The 17,128-nt window shown below is 47.1% G+C and overlaps 1 protein-coding gene across 1 annotated transcript in view; it reads right to left on the bottom strand.

Moving 5' to 3' along the window:
- si:ch73-60h1.1 overlaps positions 1 to 17,128 on the bottom strand; it is an 82,528-nt gene that overhangs the window by 7,530 nt on the left and 57,870 nt on the right. The window contains exons 6-8 of the mRNA XM_087273508.1: positions 14,209 to 14,299; positions 14,023 to 14,097; positions 13,751 to 13,826 (exon numbers count right to left, since the gene is read on the bottom strand). Of these exons, the coding sequence (XP_087129634.1) occupies positions 13,751 to 13,826; positions 14,023 to 14,097; positions 14,209 to 14,299 (242 nt within the window). The remainder of the gene's footprint in view (positions 1 to 13,750; positions 13,827 to 14,022; positions 14,098 to 14,208; positions 14,300 to 17,128) is intronic.

Here is a 17,128-nt window from a genome sequence, read left to right as displayed (position 1 = left end):
CAGGGTTTATTTTGCAGCATCCCGCTCAGCTGTCAGGAGAGTTGGTGGTTTGGTGGTGATTGACAGGGTGTGCGCGCTCAACGTGTCTGAGGAGAGATGCGGCGGGGAGGGGTGAGAAGGGTGCGCGACGATGCCTATTTGAGGACTCATAATTCTCTCTTCATATAGCCGTAAGCCTATTACATATCCATAAAACACAGTGATATAACCGCGCTTGGATCGGATCGCTTTCTCACTGCAATCGAACCGCTCCAGGGTTCCCCTTCGGGGGGAACCCCAGCACTATAAGTGGATTTGATTGTAAAATCCACGCATTGGGAGGTTCGGTTCAGAAGCTACTCGTCTGAAAGAGTATTGAACGGGCCAATTAAGAATGAATTGGCAGCGCAAGCCTGCGCAGGTGAGCGGCATAAGCAATCAACTGAGTATATAAGCTCACCTGGCGCCAGCAGACACTATCCTTTTCGCTTCAGAGACTTTTCTGATCGAGCTTCATGAGGGTTCCTCCTGCTGTCTACAGCCACTTCGAGCGAACGAGTGTCTCCCGGTCCAGAGCGAGTCCACGCAGCGGCAGATGGTCGAGCTGGGTTTCTCCCTTGCCTGGCGTCCCTTTGGGTCCGGTCCTCCAGAGCGGTGCGTATTGTTGCAAAGCATCCTAAAAGAGCAACACAGTCGTGCAGCACGTCCTTTTCAGGACGGCGCTCCGACTGTGCGTTTCTGGTTGCGGGGGTTTCCTGGCTCCGGATGATGGGCACGATCACTGCATTACATGTTTGGGGGTCCAGCATGTTAATGTGGTGCTCGGGGGCGGTTCATGTCGTCACTACGATGCCATGACCGTCGCGCAGTTGAGATCGCGGCAAACTCTCGTGAGAGAGCGAGCCACCCCAGTCGCCTCCTGTTCTGCAGCGGGCGCTCGGGCAGATCTGAGGGTTCCAGCGAGAGATAATCCGCCGCCTAAGGACTCGCGGACCTCTCGCTCCTCCAAGCGCTCCATCCAAGCTTCGGGCGCTGGGAGTGATCCGTCTAATCAGATGGTAGCTCTCACGCTCGCTGTCACCGGAGATCAGATGTCCTCCGCGGCATCGGAGGGTGGGCTTTCATTGTACGACGATGATCCGGACCCGCTGTCACCTGTCAAACAGGTGAGCGCTGTCAAAACGGATACTGAAACGGACGTGTTAGCCGTGCTTTCCCGGGCTGCTTCGGCCGTGGGTTGGAGATGGTTTATCCCCCAGCTCCGCGGCCGGACCGACTAGAGGGGCGTTCCCTTCTTCCCGGCGACGCACAGTAGGCTCACGCGGTCTTAAAGAGCACCTTTTTTCTGCTCGTGCTGCGTGTCCCTCCACCCTTACCACTCTTGGTGGTGGAGCAGCCAGGGGGTATGTGGCGATTCCTCAGGTTGAGTGTGCGATGGCGGTTAATCCGCGCAGCGCCTCTTCTTGGCGGGGTCTGCTTCGTCTCCCATCCAAAGCCTGTGAGTTTTCGGCTCCCTCGGAGCTAGAGCTTACAAAGCTACGGACCAGGCTGCATCCGCCTTGCATGCGATAGCCACCGTCCAGCGCAACCAAGCGCAGGCGCTGGCCGAGCTGCACGAGGGTGGGTCCAACCCAGGCTTATGAGCTTCGCACCGCAGCCGACTAAGCTCTTCGGACTACTAAGTCCGCTGCGTGTGCTCTGGGGAGGACAATGTCCACACTAGTGGTCCAGAAGCCCCACCTCTAACAAAACTTGGTTGATATGCGCAAAGTTGACAAAGTCCGCTTTCTTGACTCGCCCATATCCCAAGCTGGTCGGCGACACAGTCTGCGAATTCACCCAGGAATTCGAGGCAGTGAGAGAGCAGTCCGATGGGTGATGTCTAATCGGCGGCCCCGTAAGCCCGCTCCGCCCGCCGTGCCATCCATACCTGCTCCTCGCCGAAGGCGCCCGCCTACGAGAGCTGCACCGCCCCCGCACTCGCCTCTGGCGAAGCGAGCGCGTCGAGCACCTCGGAAGCAGGCCACTCCCCCTGCCCAGAACGCCGCTAAGTCTGGCAAACGGACCGCGAAGCGTCCCTGGGACAGGTCATCTGGAGAGGAGGGAACTTGCTCTTTCCCCGCTGGAGGGCGGGGCGCCATTTCCAACGGCACTTTTTACTGCCATGAAATGAAAGGGCACTTTTCCACTTCTCCGGAGGTGACAGCCCGAAATCTGCCAGTTTGAGCTCAGCTCTCTAGCTCGTAGGTTCGGTGCACTCCGCCAGTGGCTCACGGGCACTGCAGGCCCTGCCAGCCTGGGACGCGCCGCCTCTCAGCTCGCAAGGTCTGCATGCTCCGCCAGCGGCTCACGGGCGCTGGGGGGACGGTCTCCCTTCTCCCAGCCCCCAAGCCCCCCCTCCGGAGTCAGGGTGAATCGCGAATCGCTCTCCTCCAGCTCTTCTGTGGGACCCTTGCGCTCCCCGGATCAGCACACCCGCTCCGCGCAGGAGTCAGGGTGCGGAGCCAGAGCGAAACGCTCTCCTCCAGCTCTTCTGTGGGACCCTCGCGCTCCCCGGATCAGCACACCCGCTCCTCGCTGCCCCTCCGCGGGTACGTCAACGATTGCTGCGATGACGTCATTAGCGAGGGCTCTGCCTGCCTGGTTAGCGCGGGCCAGCCCCTCGCGGTGGCTCATACGCACGATCAGACTCGGCTACGAACTACAGTTCTCCAAACGGCCTCCCAGGTTACGGGCGTGTATTTCACCAGGGTCAATCCCCTGTCCGCCCCTGTCTTGCGAGAGGAGATTGTGGCCCTCCTGGCGAAGGGTGTAATCGAGCCGGTACCTCCAGCCGAGATGGAGAGCGGGTTTTACAGCCCGTACTTCATCGTACCCAAAAAGAGCGGTGGGTCACGGCCAATCCTAGATCTGCGCGTTTTGAATCGCTGCCTTCACAAGCTGTCGTTCAGAATGCTTACGCAGAGGCGCATCCTCCGATGCGTTCGTCCTCAGGATTGGTTTGCAGCCATAGACCTGAAGGACGCGTATTTTCATGTCTCCATTCTTCCACGCCACCGTCAGTTTCTGCGGTTTGCGTTCGAAGGTCGAGCATGGCAGTACAAGGTCCTCCCCTTCGGGCTCTCTCTGTCTCCGCGGGTCTTCACCAAACTCGCGGAGGGTGCCCTAGCGCCTCTGCGGCTTGCGGGCATCCGCGTACTCAATTATCTCGACGACTGGCTGATTTTAGCCCACTCTCGGGAGCAATTGACTGCGCACAGAGACGAGGTGCTCCGGCATCTCCGCCTATTGGGGTTGCAGGTCAACTGGGAAAAGAGCAAACTCGCCCCGGTGCAGAGGATCTCTTTTCTCGGGATGGAGCTGGACTCGGTCACCATGGTAGCGCGCCTCTCCCGAGAGCGCGCTCGCCTGCTGCTGAACTGTCTGAGGGAGCTCGACAGCAAGTTAGTGGTCCCACTGAAATATTTTCAGAGGCTCCTGGGGCATATGGCTTCCGCTGCGGCCGTCACGCCGCTCGGATTGCTCCACATGAGACCACTTCAGCACTGGCTTCAAGATCGAGTTCCGAGACGCGCATGGCATGCGGGCACACACCGAGTCTCTGTTACTGCGCTGTGTCGCCGCACCCTCAGCCCCTGGAACGACCCCTCGTTCCTGCAGGCCGGTGTGCCTCTGGGACAGGCGTCCAGTCATGTTGTTGTTTCGACAGATGCTTCCAGCACAGGCTGTGGAGCCATGTGTCGCGGGCATGCAGCTGCGGGCCTGTGGGTAGGTGCCCAGCTGCATTGGCACATCAATCGCCTAGAGCTGTTGGCAGTGTTCCTTGCTCTCCGCCGTTTTTCTCCGGCACTGGGGCAGCAACACGTGCTGGTCAGGACGGACAGTATGGCGGCAGCGGCGTATATCAACCGCATGGGGGGTATGCGCTCTCGCCGCATGTCTCAGCTCGCCCACCGTCTGCTCCTCTGGAGTCACCCGCGGCTGAAGTCGCTGCGCGCCATTCACATCCCAGGTATGCTCAACCGTGCAGCCGATGTGCTCTCACGGCAGCAGATTCACTCTGGAGAATGGAGACTCCACCCCGAGTCTGTCCAGCTGATATGGGCGCGATTCGGGGAGGCCCAGATCGATCTGTTTGCTTCCCCCGAGAACGCTCATTGCCAGTTGTTTTATTCCCTGACCGAGGGCTCTCTCGGCACGGATGCACTGGCCCACAGCTGGCCTCGGGGCGTACGCAAGTATGCGTTTCCCCCAGTTAGCCTGATCGCGCAGTTAATGTGCAAGGTCAGGGAGGACGAGGAGCAGGTTTTGTTAGTTGCGCCCCTCTGGCCCAACCGAACCTGGATATCAGAGCTCTCCCTCCTCGCGACGGCCCTCCCTTGGCAGATCCCTTTGAGAGAGGACCTACTTTCTCAGGGACAAGGCACCGTCTGGCACCCTCGTCCCGATCTCTGGAACCTCCACGTGTGGTCCATAGACGCGAGGAAGACTTAGGTAATCTGCCGCCCGCGGTGGTTGATACCATCACTCAGGCTAGAGCCCCCTCCACGAGGCGCGCCTACGCCCTGAAGTGGAGTCTATTCACTGAGTGGTGTGTCTCTCGCAGAGAAGACCCCCGATCTTGCCAGATCAGTGTTGTGCTCTCTTTCCTTCAAGAGAAGCTGGACAGCAGGCTGTCGCCCTCCACTCTCAAGGTTTACGTTGCTGCCATCTCCGCTCACCATGACGCGGTGGCTGGCGGCACCGTGGGAAAGCATAACCTCATCATCCGGTTCCTCAGAGGCGCTAGGCGAATTAATCCAACTCGCCCCCCTCTCACTCCCTCTTGGGATCTCGCCCTCGTTCTCACGAGCCTGCGATTGATCCCTTCGAGCCACTCGGTACAGTATCTTTAAGATTTCTGTCCCTGAAGACAGCTCTGCTGGTCGCGTTGGCCTCCATTAAGAGGGTCGGGGACCTGGAGGCATTTTTGGTCAGTGACTCGTGCCTGGAATTCAGGCCGGGATTTTCTCACGTTATTCTGAGACCCCGCCCGGGTTATGTGCCCAAAGTTCCTACCACTCCTTTAGAGATCAGGTAGTAACCCTGCAAGCGCTGCCCCCGGAGGAGGCAGACCCAGCCCTGTCCTTACTTTGTCCAGTTCGCGCTCTGCGCATTTATGTGGACCGTACTCAGAACTTTAGATCTTCTGAGCAGCTCTTTGTCTGTTATGGCGGACGGCAGCAGGGAAGTGCCGTGTCTAAACAACGTTTATCCCACTGGATTGTGAAGGCCATTTCATGTGCTTATTTGAGCAGAGGCCAGCCGCGCCCCCCAGGAGTGCATGCGCACTCCACTCGGAGCGTTGCATCCTCTTGGGCGTGTGCGCGTGGCGCTTCTTTAACAGACATTTGTAGAGCTGCGGGCTGGGCGACACCCAACACATTTGCAAGATTTTATAATCTGCGAGTGGAGCCGGTTTCCTCAAGGGTGTTAGGTACCTTGGTGATTGAGGAAACAACTCGGTAGGTGTTGTACACGCTTGCGGTGCCTTTTTTTCCCTAACACGGAGAGATGTGCACCCTCCTGTCTGTCAGTAAAGTTCCCCATTTGGTGAGCCCTGCAGATTCCTCCGAGGCCCCCAGCACTGACTCAGCGGAGGAGTCACTTGCTGGCCCATTACGTAGTAGGTCTGCCCGCTGGTCAGCCCGCGTTTTGGGTATAGATGCCCGCTATGGCCGATCCCCGCTGGTGATCCCCATATGCTTTTTCCGCCACGGTTAAGTTCCCCCCCTGGGCGGACCCGTGCTTTCCCTATCTGCTAACCACCTTCTTATGCGCACTCCCCCTTCTCAGGGTTAGTCCATATGTAATTCCATTTGTTTCCCCCTATTGGTCTCCGCAGCGTCCTCCCTACTGGGATGGCACGCTTCCCAACGTACTGTCGTGCATTTCTAGAATTATCTAGACGCTAGCGACTCCCAAAAAAGATACCTATTCCGTAAAACTTCTTTTGAAGTAGGATAAGTTAGGGCCAAGGGCACGTTGGAGGACCACGCCTCTCGTGATCTGGGTGCGTCACGCTTGCCTGACCGCTCTCTCATGGTGGGTGTTGGTAAGGTGCAGTCATTATGGCGCTTTCAATGGGCTCCCAATGCGTGGATTTTACAATCAAATCCACTTATAGTGCTGGAGTTCCCCTCCTCGGGGAACGTTCGAGGTTACTAAAGTAACCCTTCGTTCCCCGAGGAGGGGAACGGAAGCACTATACTCCGTCGCCATAATGACTGTCCCTTAGCTGTTAAAAGTCTCTTCAGCTTAAAAAGGATAGCGTCTGCTGGCGCCAGGTGAGCTTATATACTCAGTTGTTTGCTTATGCCGCTCACCTGCGCAGGCTTGCGCTGCCAATTCATTCTTAATTGGCCCGTTCAATACTCTTTCAGACGAGTAGCTTCTGAACCGAACCTCCCTATGCGTGGATTTTACAATCAAATCCACTTATAGTGCTTCCGTTCCCCTCCTCGGGGAACGAAGGGTTACTTTAGTAACCTCGAACGTTCGTTTCAATCGAGCCAAGACCACCTCTTTCAGGCGATCTCGGAGCGATTACTTTGGCGCGGAACAGAGCGCGATTGCCCTGTTCACATATGTCAAACGAACCGCGCTAACTGGGCAAACGAGATACGTTCCAAAACAAAAGTGTTGGTGTAAAAAAGCACCCTAAGTCGCAGTCTTAGTCAGTCTTTGTTGCAGTCTTAGTCAGTCTTTGTCGTGCAGGGGAGGAGAAAAGGAGGAGGTTAAGTGAAAACTCAAGAGTATTTTAACCCTGAAATGAGAGAGAAACTCTAGGTTTTCTGTGTCAAAATGGCAGGTTTGTTAAACTCGAGAAAGCAGGGTAAGTCAAGCCTGTTTCTAAAAGAGAGATAAATTTTATTCAGAGTCAGTTACCGGAGTTTCTTTGTGAATCTAACCTAATCAGGAGCCGGTTTTATTCACTAAACTCTTGAGTTTCTGTCGGTCTCCTTCCCTTTTTTAAAGACGAATCAATATTTTTCGCCTTAGCCTTGCGTTTCCACCCACCTATTTTAATGCTCATTTTGGGGATGCCCATAAAAACGATTGATGAAAATGTCATGATGCACATGACTTTTGAAAAATTGCATAAAAAACACGCGCATAACTGGAGCGTGTTAAGAGCGTCTGTTCTCCGCGTCTCATGGCTTCAAACGCCCCCACGTGTTCATTGTCTTTTGAGGTGCAAGTACATTTATTAGGTAAAGCAAAGATTGACGCAGCTTCTTCTACCACAGTAAATTCTGTTTTTAATGTTGATACTTGGCTCCAGTTTAATCAGGAAGTGAAGATTTTATTCTCTTTTGACTCGTTGGATGGAAATGCTGCTTTATTTGCACATCTTGCTATATTCCTGTATTGCACATAAATTTAATTATTATATTTGAATGGAAACAAAGCTATTAACTACATTTTAGTAAAAAAAAAAAAAGAACAAAGTCACGTACGAGAATGGCTGGTCGTTTTTTTAAAATAGATAATTAGCTTAAATTCACTAACCTTGAACAGGGACAATTACCGTTAAAAGATTAATGTGATTATTATTCTTTCAAAAAACTATTGATTAGTTCTGCTTACATTCTAAATGTCATATCAACCTCTATTACTTAATCAATAAAAAAGGCAGACACAAGTGAACTTTTAAATCTATTAAAACTGATCAACGTTTGTAAAAGTGGGAACGTGTGTAAAAATTTTAGAAATGCACACACAACATTACTTATTATATTATACTTAAATATTTAAATACTTTAAATGTAAAAGTGTGCATTAACTTGAGCTGTTTTCCCACGCTAACTGTCTGTTTAACTGATGCAGTGGTGTTGCTTTTTGAAATATATGCTCATCTTTGCAATAATTTTGCTTGAGCACATCAAGTTCAGCTGGAGAAAGAAATGCTGATCTCATTTTTAAGATGTTGCCATAGTCACTATCCACACTCCATTGATAATGCCTTTTTATAGTCACGGTGTGCACGCTTAACTCTGAGTTGGTCTACTCAAAGTTGATTGACGTAACTCAGATCCGCTTTTATGAAACCGAAAACTCTGAGTTTTTAATCTCTTTGTAAATCAATTCAGAGTTCAAGTTTAAACTCTGAGTTGGTTGAACCTCCTTAATGAAACAGGCCCCAGGTCGAGTTGATTATTTTTACTCTCATTGGTCTTAGTCACGCAGGTCAAGTCGTTCATCTTTAATCTTGTCAGTCATAGACGCGTAGGTTGAGTCAATTGTCTTTACTCTAGTAGGTCTTAGTTACACATGTCAAGTCGATTATTTTTACTCTCATCAGTCTTCACGCGTGGAGGATGGAGACTGTCACTGGATGCTTCCACCTATGCTTCTGCATCATCGTACAATCTAATTATTTATACATGTAATTTCAGCCCTGGTGAGGGAGCTACACATGCTTCTATTTATCCGAACGAAGGCTTTCACTTGCAAATCAAAACCAAGCCTCCTAAATAAGTCTTAACTTAACTGAACAATTAATTAATTAATTAATTCTTCCCCTGACTCACAAACTTACACCTTTATATGCAACTAAATGCAGATAAACTGGTAATTAAAATGTAAAAGCAACCTTACCCTAAATAAGAAAAACAAATAATTCCTTCTTCTACAAAAAAATAATAAAATAAATGTATTTAAGCAAAAACAACAGATGCTTAATATAAATAAAACATGTGAAGCACTGCTATTCCTGGCATAAACTCTGGGACAGCCATTCTAGCACAATTCGGGACACAGACACACTCTGTTAGTTTAAAACAAGACTATAGACAGGTCTTTTTGAATTAGTATACACATAAAACACAAACATATAACTTTTCAAATCCTCTAAAGAATTGTTAAGTTCAATTAATTAAGGCAACTAGAGCAGAGAACACTTTGTAAAAAGAAATAATGTGAATGGCATCTACACTTATATTAGTCTGTTTGTGTTTATCCTGATGAAATTGTTTTAACTGGTCATGAGTTTTTAAATTTAAATAGTTTTTGTCTTGCGTTTACAATAATTTTACATTTGAATAGCCAAAATTACAAGTTTCAGTATTTTAAATGCGATTGATCGCGATAATTTTTTAAAAAAGGTGCGATTAATTAGTTAATTTTTTTTAATCGATTGACAGCACTAATATATATATAGGCAAGGCAAGTTTATTTAAATAGCACATTTTATACACAGTGACAATTCACAATTCAAAGTGCTTTACATAAACAAGAATAAAAAGAGAAGTATAAGAAACAAAAACAATAAAATGATTAAAAACATTAAAATATGTTAAGGCAGGTTATAAAAGAATCAAAAAAAGAAAAAAAAAAGACATAATGGTGCGATCTGTCAGACGTAGCACAGTGCTCATTCAGTAAAGGCACAGCTAAACAAACGTGTTTTCAGTCTTGATTTGAATGTGCCTAATGTTGGAGCACAACTGATCATTTTTGAAAGCTGATTCCAGCAGCGAGGGGCATAGTAGCTAAAAGCCGATTCACCCTGCTTTGACTAAACTTTATTTTAAACTTATTTTATCCTAAATATCGGAGTGATCTATTAGGTTTGTATTCAGTGAGCATATCTGTTATGCATTGAGCTCCTAGGCCATTTAGTGATTTATAGACCAGTAATAATACTTTAAAATCTATTCTGAATGTAAATGGGAGCCAGAGTAGAGACCTGAGGACAGGTGTGATGTGCTCTGATTTTATAATTCTGGTGAGAATCCTGGCTGCAGCATTCTGGATGAGCTGCAACTGTCTGTCTTTTAGGGAAGGCCAGTGAGGAGGCCATTACAGTAATCCACCCTGCTGCAGTTTCTCTAAGTCCTCACTGGAAACAAAGCATCTGATTCTTGCAATGTTTTTGAGAAGATAGTATGCTGATTTACTGACTGCTTTGACATGACTATTGAAATTTTGATCTGAATCTAGAGTCACACCTCATCTCTGTTCCCAAACGCAATGACTTTGGTTTTCTCTTTGATTAACTGAACAAAGTTTTGGCACATTCAAATCATCAATGCATTGGCAGAGGGTGTCAATTAGGCAGTAAGGCTAAGTAGATCTGAATGTAATCAGCATAGTTGTGGCAGGAAATTTGGTTCTGTCTCATTATTTGGCTCAGAGGAAGCATATAAAAGTTAAATAGCAGAGGTGCCAGAATCGAGCCTTGTGGGACTCCGCATGTCATAGGTGTCCACCTTGACCTATGGTCACCGATATTGACATAGTAACCTTTCCCTTCAAGGTATGATCTAAACCATTTGAGGACCGTGCCCTACAGCCCAACCCAGTTTTCCCACCTATCCAGAAGTATGCTGTGATCGACAGTGTCAAATGCAGCACTGAGATCGGGCAATACCAGCACTGTTAGTTTGCCTGGAATCTGTATTTAGGCAGATATCATTGATTATCTTTATAAGAGCGCTCTCCATACTGTAAGGTGATCAAAAACCAAATTTAAAATTGTCTAAACACTCCTTGAAATTTAGGAACTTGTTAACCTGCTTAAAAGCAACTTTTTCAATGATTTTGCTAATAAAATGGAGATTTGAGATTGGCCTGTAATTGCTCATTAGGGTGTTATCAAGGTTGCTCTTCTTCAAGAGGGGTTTAACAACTGCAGTTTTAAGTGAGTTTGAAAAAATCCCAGTGAGAAGTGAAGCATTGACCACTTTTAGAAGATCAATTTCTAAACAGTTAAACAGTTTTAAAGAATGAAGTGGGGAGTGTGTCAAGACTGCAGACTGATGTTTTCATAATTTGCACAATCTTTTCTAAGATTTTAATATTTATTGCCATGAAATCAGACATAATGTCTGATTTCTTAAGTTGTGGTTGAGCTTTTCTGACGTCGACATAACTTGTTGGGTTGTGAGTCTCTCTACTGTTGAAAAGAAAGTCTGCCTTGCAGTGTTTAGTTCCACATTAAAAGCATGAAGACAGTCTTTATAGATATTATAATGGACTACTAGTTTTGTCTTCCTCCACATACGCTCAGCTTTACTGCACTGTTTTCATCTTTTGAATTGCTGTCAAGTTTCTCCAAGGGGCTCTCTTTTTGCCAGTTCTCTTCCTGACATTAACAAGAGCAATGTCATCTATGACGTTATTAACTTTAGAGTTAAATGAATCAAAGTGAGAATCAACAGTCTGCAGATATACTTGGTGCTAGCGATATGGCCTTCATAAACTGCTTATTAGTGTTCTCATTTATGCATCTCTTTCTGACAGAGACAGATCTGTCTTTATTAGCTGGAGTGATCAATATATCAAAGAAAATAGAGAAATAATCAGTCATGAGTTCTTTTGTAGCATTAATTTATGTGAATTTTAAAATCCCCATCAATAGTAAATTAGTCAAATTCAGATGTTACTACTGATAACAGCTCTGTAAAATTGTCGGGGTTTTTTGTTACTTCTCTGTCTCTGTATTGTCATTTGTATGCAGTTTCACCTGTTATCAATTCGCTTGTTTCCCCGTCCCCATTGCTCTCACCTGTTCTCCCTGATTATTTTAGCTATTTAGTCTCCCCTTCTCCCTCGTTCTGTGCTTGTTAATTGATTCTGTGTTCTAAGAGCTACGTGTGCAACTGGTTCTCTCTGTTTAAGATATCTACAGATTTACTATCCGTCTCGCCTAGTTCTGTGTTGTTTAGTCTACCACTTATCATCCGTTTACCTGTGCTCTGGCTCACCTCTGCTCTGCCCACAGTCCACGATCGGGTGAGGTCTCATCTTCTCGGGCTCCCTGAGGTCTGTCCCTACTGCTAACCCAAGAGGGTCTTTTGAGTTTGATCAGTCCTACAACGCCCAGAGGAGGGTTGATTTCTGACTGCCTGTGTTATTTTGGAGTGACTGTTTTCTTACTGCCAAGAAGAGCAGAATTGTTGATTTTTATTTCTGTTCAATAAATCCTTTGAACTTCTCCCTTGCACTCGGGTCTCCATATTTCCTGACAAAAATCATCAATAAAAGTTGGAGAATAATTTGGAGGTCTTTAGATAATGATCAGTAAGATGTGTGGAGCACCTTTCAGTGCTATACTTAGATATTCAAATGACACTTGTTTACTCTCATAAACCTCTTTAAACAGGGCAGTGATACCTCCATCTCTCTTATTAGCTCTGCAAACACTCAAAAAAATTTAAGTTAAAAGGAGCTGTTTCGTTCAGAACTGCTGCGCTACAACTGTAATTTAGCCAAGTTTCATTTAAAAGCATAAAATCAAGGCAATTTGTGTTGATAAAATCATTGACTAAAAGTGACTTATTGTTGAGTGATCGGATGTTTAAAAGTGCTAACTTAACAGTTTTAGCTGTTTTCCCTACAGTAGTCTCAGATTTACATTTAATAGACACTAGATTAGAATGATTTGCTATACGGCCTGAAGAAATCTTTGGTTTTCTGTCACGTAATAAGACGCATATCTGTGTAGAGAAAGCAACAGACACAGGGTTCCTGCTTGTTCTGTAAACATCTGATAAAGACACTGTTATTTAAGCAGGCACCTGAGACACATCAATGACAGTTTTTAAGTTCACCAGCTGAAGATGAGGTGTTTTTTGAGACCTGGCACTGTCACAAAGACCTAAAGGCCTCCTAGGTGTAGGGCGAGGTGGGTTCAGAGATGGGTGTGAGGCTTGCTGATTTTTGGTTGCTAACTGGGGGCTAGCAGCAATGGAGCGTGAGAGTTTAGTTCCAGCAAACACTAGTTCCTCCATCTTTTTAAAAAAAAAATCCAAGTGAGGCGAGCAAGGTGACAATGAGAAAGTGTCTGGTGAGAGAGGCTGTGGGTCTGGGGTTTGTGGCTGCTGAGATATGTTTACCTGGCTGTTTTCCTGGAGATCATCCATGAGTGCTGAGACTTGATGCTGTTCTGATGCATCACAGTCTGCCTGTGTTGAGCTCAGTGTGCAGGGCGCAAATGGCAGTTTGTCCGTTATCAGTGATTGTTGTGGCTGCGTGGTGTTATCTTTGTCCTTGTAGGATGCGTCAGCCACAAGTCCACAAAGAAGCTGATTTGAAGTCCTGTGGTCATTCAGACATTTGCTAGGTGTGTGTGTGTGTGTGCGTGGGCCATTCAGTTCAGTGGCAAACACAGCTGATAGATGGAGGGAAAAATTGATTTTGTCTTTTAGCACTTTTGTACCAAGCTTGTTTGGATGAAGGCTGTCTGATGTAAACAGTTGTCTTTGGTTCCAGAAGAGACTGACATTGTCGATGAAATTCAGTCCTTTCATGTCACGTGTTTTTTTGCAGCTATGCATTTAGACCAAGGAGCCTTGAAAACATATTTGTCCCTCTTGCAGGGAGTGGTCCACTGATGAACGGCTGAATCTTCAATCTTTCAACTGTTTCCAATAACTCACAGAAATCTCTCTTGAGCAGTTCTGACTGCTCCTTTTGAATATCATTCTTCCCCACATGGATGATAATCCGTTTTGCAGTCTCATGTTTCCTAAATGTGTTCTCAAGTTCTTTGTGTTTAACAGAAACTTTTGCATGAGGGAAGCAGTATGTCATGGTAGCTTTGCTCTTAAAATTTTTGATTATTAAATCTGAAACAATCAATGTTCCTATCTCGGCTGCGATTGGAGCAGAATACTGCTGTCTACCCTGCTGAAAAATCCAGCTTAAACCAGCCTAGGCTATTATAATGATAATGGTCATGGTTTTTTACAACATAAATAAACATAACAGCAAATGTAATACTCACAAAATATAAAGGATGACTCCCACAGACCACATGTCAACCTCAGGACCATAAGCATTTCCTCTGAGAATTTCAGGAGCTAAGTAGGTATAAAAAGAGGTAAACTATTGCAAAAGACCAGACCAAACAATATTTATTGAAATGTGCACGATTGTGGACTAAAGCTTTTTTTTTTTCTTTATAATCTTAAAAGATATGTATGAAAACTAGAATATTCATATTTAGTTGCTTAAACCATCTTTAAAAATATTGACTTGTCTTAAATTCACACTCACCACAGTAGCCGGGAGTTCCACATACAGTCTTCATTGTCACTTGCTCATCAATTATTTTGGAAAGGCCAAAGTCAGCTGTAAACATAAAAACACAAAACATAGTTATTACTAAATCAGTTGTCTGCTCAATCTTTTTTCTTATATAAACAATTTAACTCATTAAATGTTAAGTATGGAGGTTGTTACCTATCTTAAGTGGTGCATCTATTGACAAATCAGCATAGAGAAGATTTTCTGGTTTGAGGTCTCTGTGAACAACTCCATTCTCATGCAAGTACTACAACAAAGAAAGAAACAAGGATTCAGCAGTGGTAAAAAAAAAATAAAAAAAAGCAAAAAATAAATAAAAAATAAAAAACGGGTACTAAACAATTATACCTAAGCATAATTAAGATCCAAAAAATGTAGTGCTGGTAGAATAAAAGTTTATGATGTAAATACTAAAAGTATGTTTTAAAATTAACCCTTTTAAATCAAGACTACTCAGGAATAGTGGGTAGTGAGTACTACACTGATAATTATTCCATCCTTTTAAACAGCTGTCTGGAATACTTTATTGGTCAGTTACACATTCCAATGTTATTCTGAGATAACCTTAAAATAACAGAGGCTCATTCAGGAACTTCGAATCAACTTGAGCATCAGTAAATGTACTTATTTCCACATTCATATGTATTTGCTTATCTGTCACACTGTGGTTTTTGACTTTCTGGTGTCTGTAACAAGGTTCTTTGTGTGGGAAGAAGAAGACAGGGTCGGCGTTGAGGTAAATAACAGATTTCTTTTATTTTTTTAATAATGTATCACTGTCAAGGCCAGCTCCCACTGTGTGGCCGTCGTTCAGCTCTCTCTCTCTCCCGACTGTTCCTCCCGTTCTCCTTAAGACGGGTGTCTCTCCGGTCCAATCACTAGAATAAACAGGTGTTGCTTATTATTTCGGATTGGCCTGCTGATTAGCCGCCGGGCTCTGAGCATGCTCTCCCCCTTTATTGGGTATTCGATCATGCTTACCTCTCCACATACCCCCACCGCCCGCCTCAGGCCGGGGAGCCGTCCGGCCTGCAGCCCTCCCCCCCCCCGCCCTGGAGAGGAAGTCGGCCACAGCCATCTGCGCCCCCGGTCTGTGGATCACCTTGAATTTAAAAGGCTGTAATGCTAGATACCAACGGGTGATCCGCGCGTTGGTATCCTTCATACGGTGGAGCCACTGGAGAGGAGCATGATCTGAACAGAGGACGAATTCCCTACCCAGGAGGTAATAGCGAAGAGTAAGAACGGCCCACCTGATCGCCAAACATTCCTTCTCTATGGTGCTGTACTTAGCCTCACTTTTACTTAGCTTGCGGCTAATGTACAGCACCGGCCGCTCCACTCCTGCCACCTCCTGGGAGAGAACCGCCCCCAGACCCCGATCGGACGCGTCCGTCTGTAAAATAAAGGGGAGAGCAAAATCAGGAGCGTGCAATAGCGGCCCCCCACAAAGTATAGATTTTACCTTTGAGAAGGCCTGTTGGCACTGCTCCGACCATTGGACGGTATCCGGTCCCTCCTTTTTAGTGAGATCAGTCAATGGGCTGACAAGGGCCGAATAATTAGGGACAAACCGCCTATAATATCCTGCCAGTCCCAAAAACTGTCTCACCTCCTTTTTGGTCTTGGGTCTCGGACAGGTTGCAATGGCTGCAGTCTTATCAATTTGGGGCTGCACCTGCCCGTGACCTAAGTGGAAGCCCAGATACCTTACCTCCACTCGCCCAATTGCGCACTTCCGTGGGTTGGCCGTGAGCCCGGCCCGTCTCAGCGCCGACAATACCGCCCTCAGATGTTGCATATGCCGCTGCCAATCATTACTGTAAATGATGATGTCGTCTAAATAAGCAGCGGCATATGCTGCGTGAGGGCCGAGTATTTTGTCCATCAGGCGCTGGAACGTCGCCGGCGCCCCGAACAGCCCGAACGGAAGCGTCACAAATTGGTGCAATCCAAACGGCGTAGTGAAGGCTGTTTTTTCGCGGGATATTGGAGATAAGGGGATCTGCCAATAGCCCTTCGTTAAATCCAATGTCGAGTAATATCGAGCAGCACCTAACCGGTCGAGCAACTCGTCAATACGCGGCATTGGATAAGCGTCGAATTTCGACACAGCATTCACCTTGCGATAATCCACACAAAACCGGACCGAGCCGTCCGTCTTAGGTACCAAGACAATCGGGCTGGCCCAGTCGCTGTGGGATTCTTCTACTACTCCCATTTTCAGCATATTATTCAATTCTTCCTGAATCACTTTTTTCTTGTGTTCAGGCAGGCGATACGGCCGGGTCCTAACGACCACGCCCGGTTCGGTCTCGATATGGTGCTGAATCAGGTTGGTACGACCGGGCAGGGGCGAAAACACGTCAGAGTATTCACGTTGGAGGTGCCGGATGTCGAGGAGCTGGCTCGCTGAGAGATGATCGCCCCCGGTGACCAGGGCGCTCGGCCGTTCACGGCCGGAGCTCTCCGGCCCCAGGTCATCCTCGTTAGTAACAAGCGTAGCCAGCGCCACGTCCTCCGGCTCCCTCCACTGCTTAAGCAGATTAATGTGATAAATCTGACGCGAGTCAGCCCTGTCCGAACGAACCACCTCGTAATCGAGATCACTGACTCGTCGTGTGACCACAAACGGCCCTTGCCACTTGGCGAGTAATTTAGAGCTGGAAGTGGGTAGCAGTACAAGTACTTTATCTCCCTGTGAAAATTTACGGAGTTTAGTGCCCTTATCATATCGCCGGCGTTGGTCATCCTGAGCCTTAAGCAAATTCTCTGTAGAGAGCCGCCCCAGTGTGTGGAGTTTTGCTCTAAGGTCCAGGATATATTGAATTTCATTTTTACTTTTAGAAGGCTTGTCCTCCCAAGCCTCTCTAACAACATCCAAAACCCCTCTGGGCTGTCTGCCGTAGAGAAGCTCGAAGGGGGAAAACCCCGTGGAGGCTTGGGGAACCTCCCGCACAGCGAATAATAAGGGCTCCAACCACTTATCCCAATTTTTCGCGTCCTCGTGAACGAATTTACGGATCATTGATTTAAGCGTGCGATTAAATCTTTCCACCAGCCCGTCTGTTTGTGG

This window comes from Danio rerio, chromosome 11 (genome assembly GCF_052040795.2).
Source record: "Danio rerio strain M-AB ecotype USA chromosome 11, GRCz13ab, whole genome shotgun sequence".
Lineage (NCBI taxonomy): Eukaryota > Metazoa > Chordata > Actinopteri > Cypriniformes > Danionidae > Danio > Danio rerio.
The sequence above is the reverse complement of the archived record's forward strand: the minus strand, read 5'-3'. Positions and strand labels throughout refer to the sequence as shown.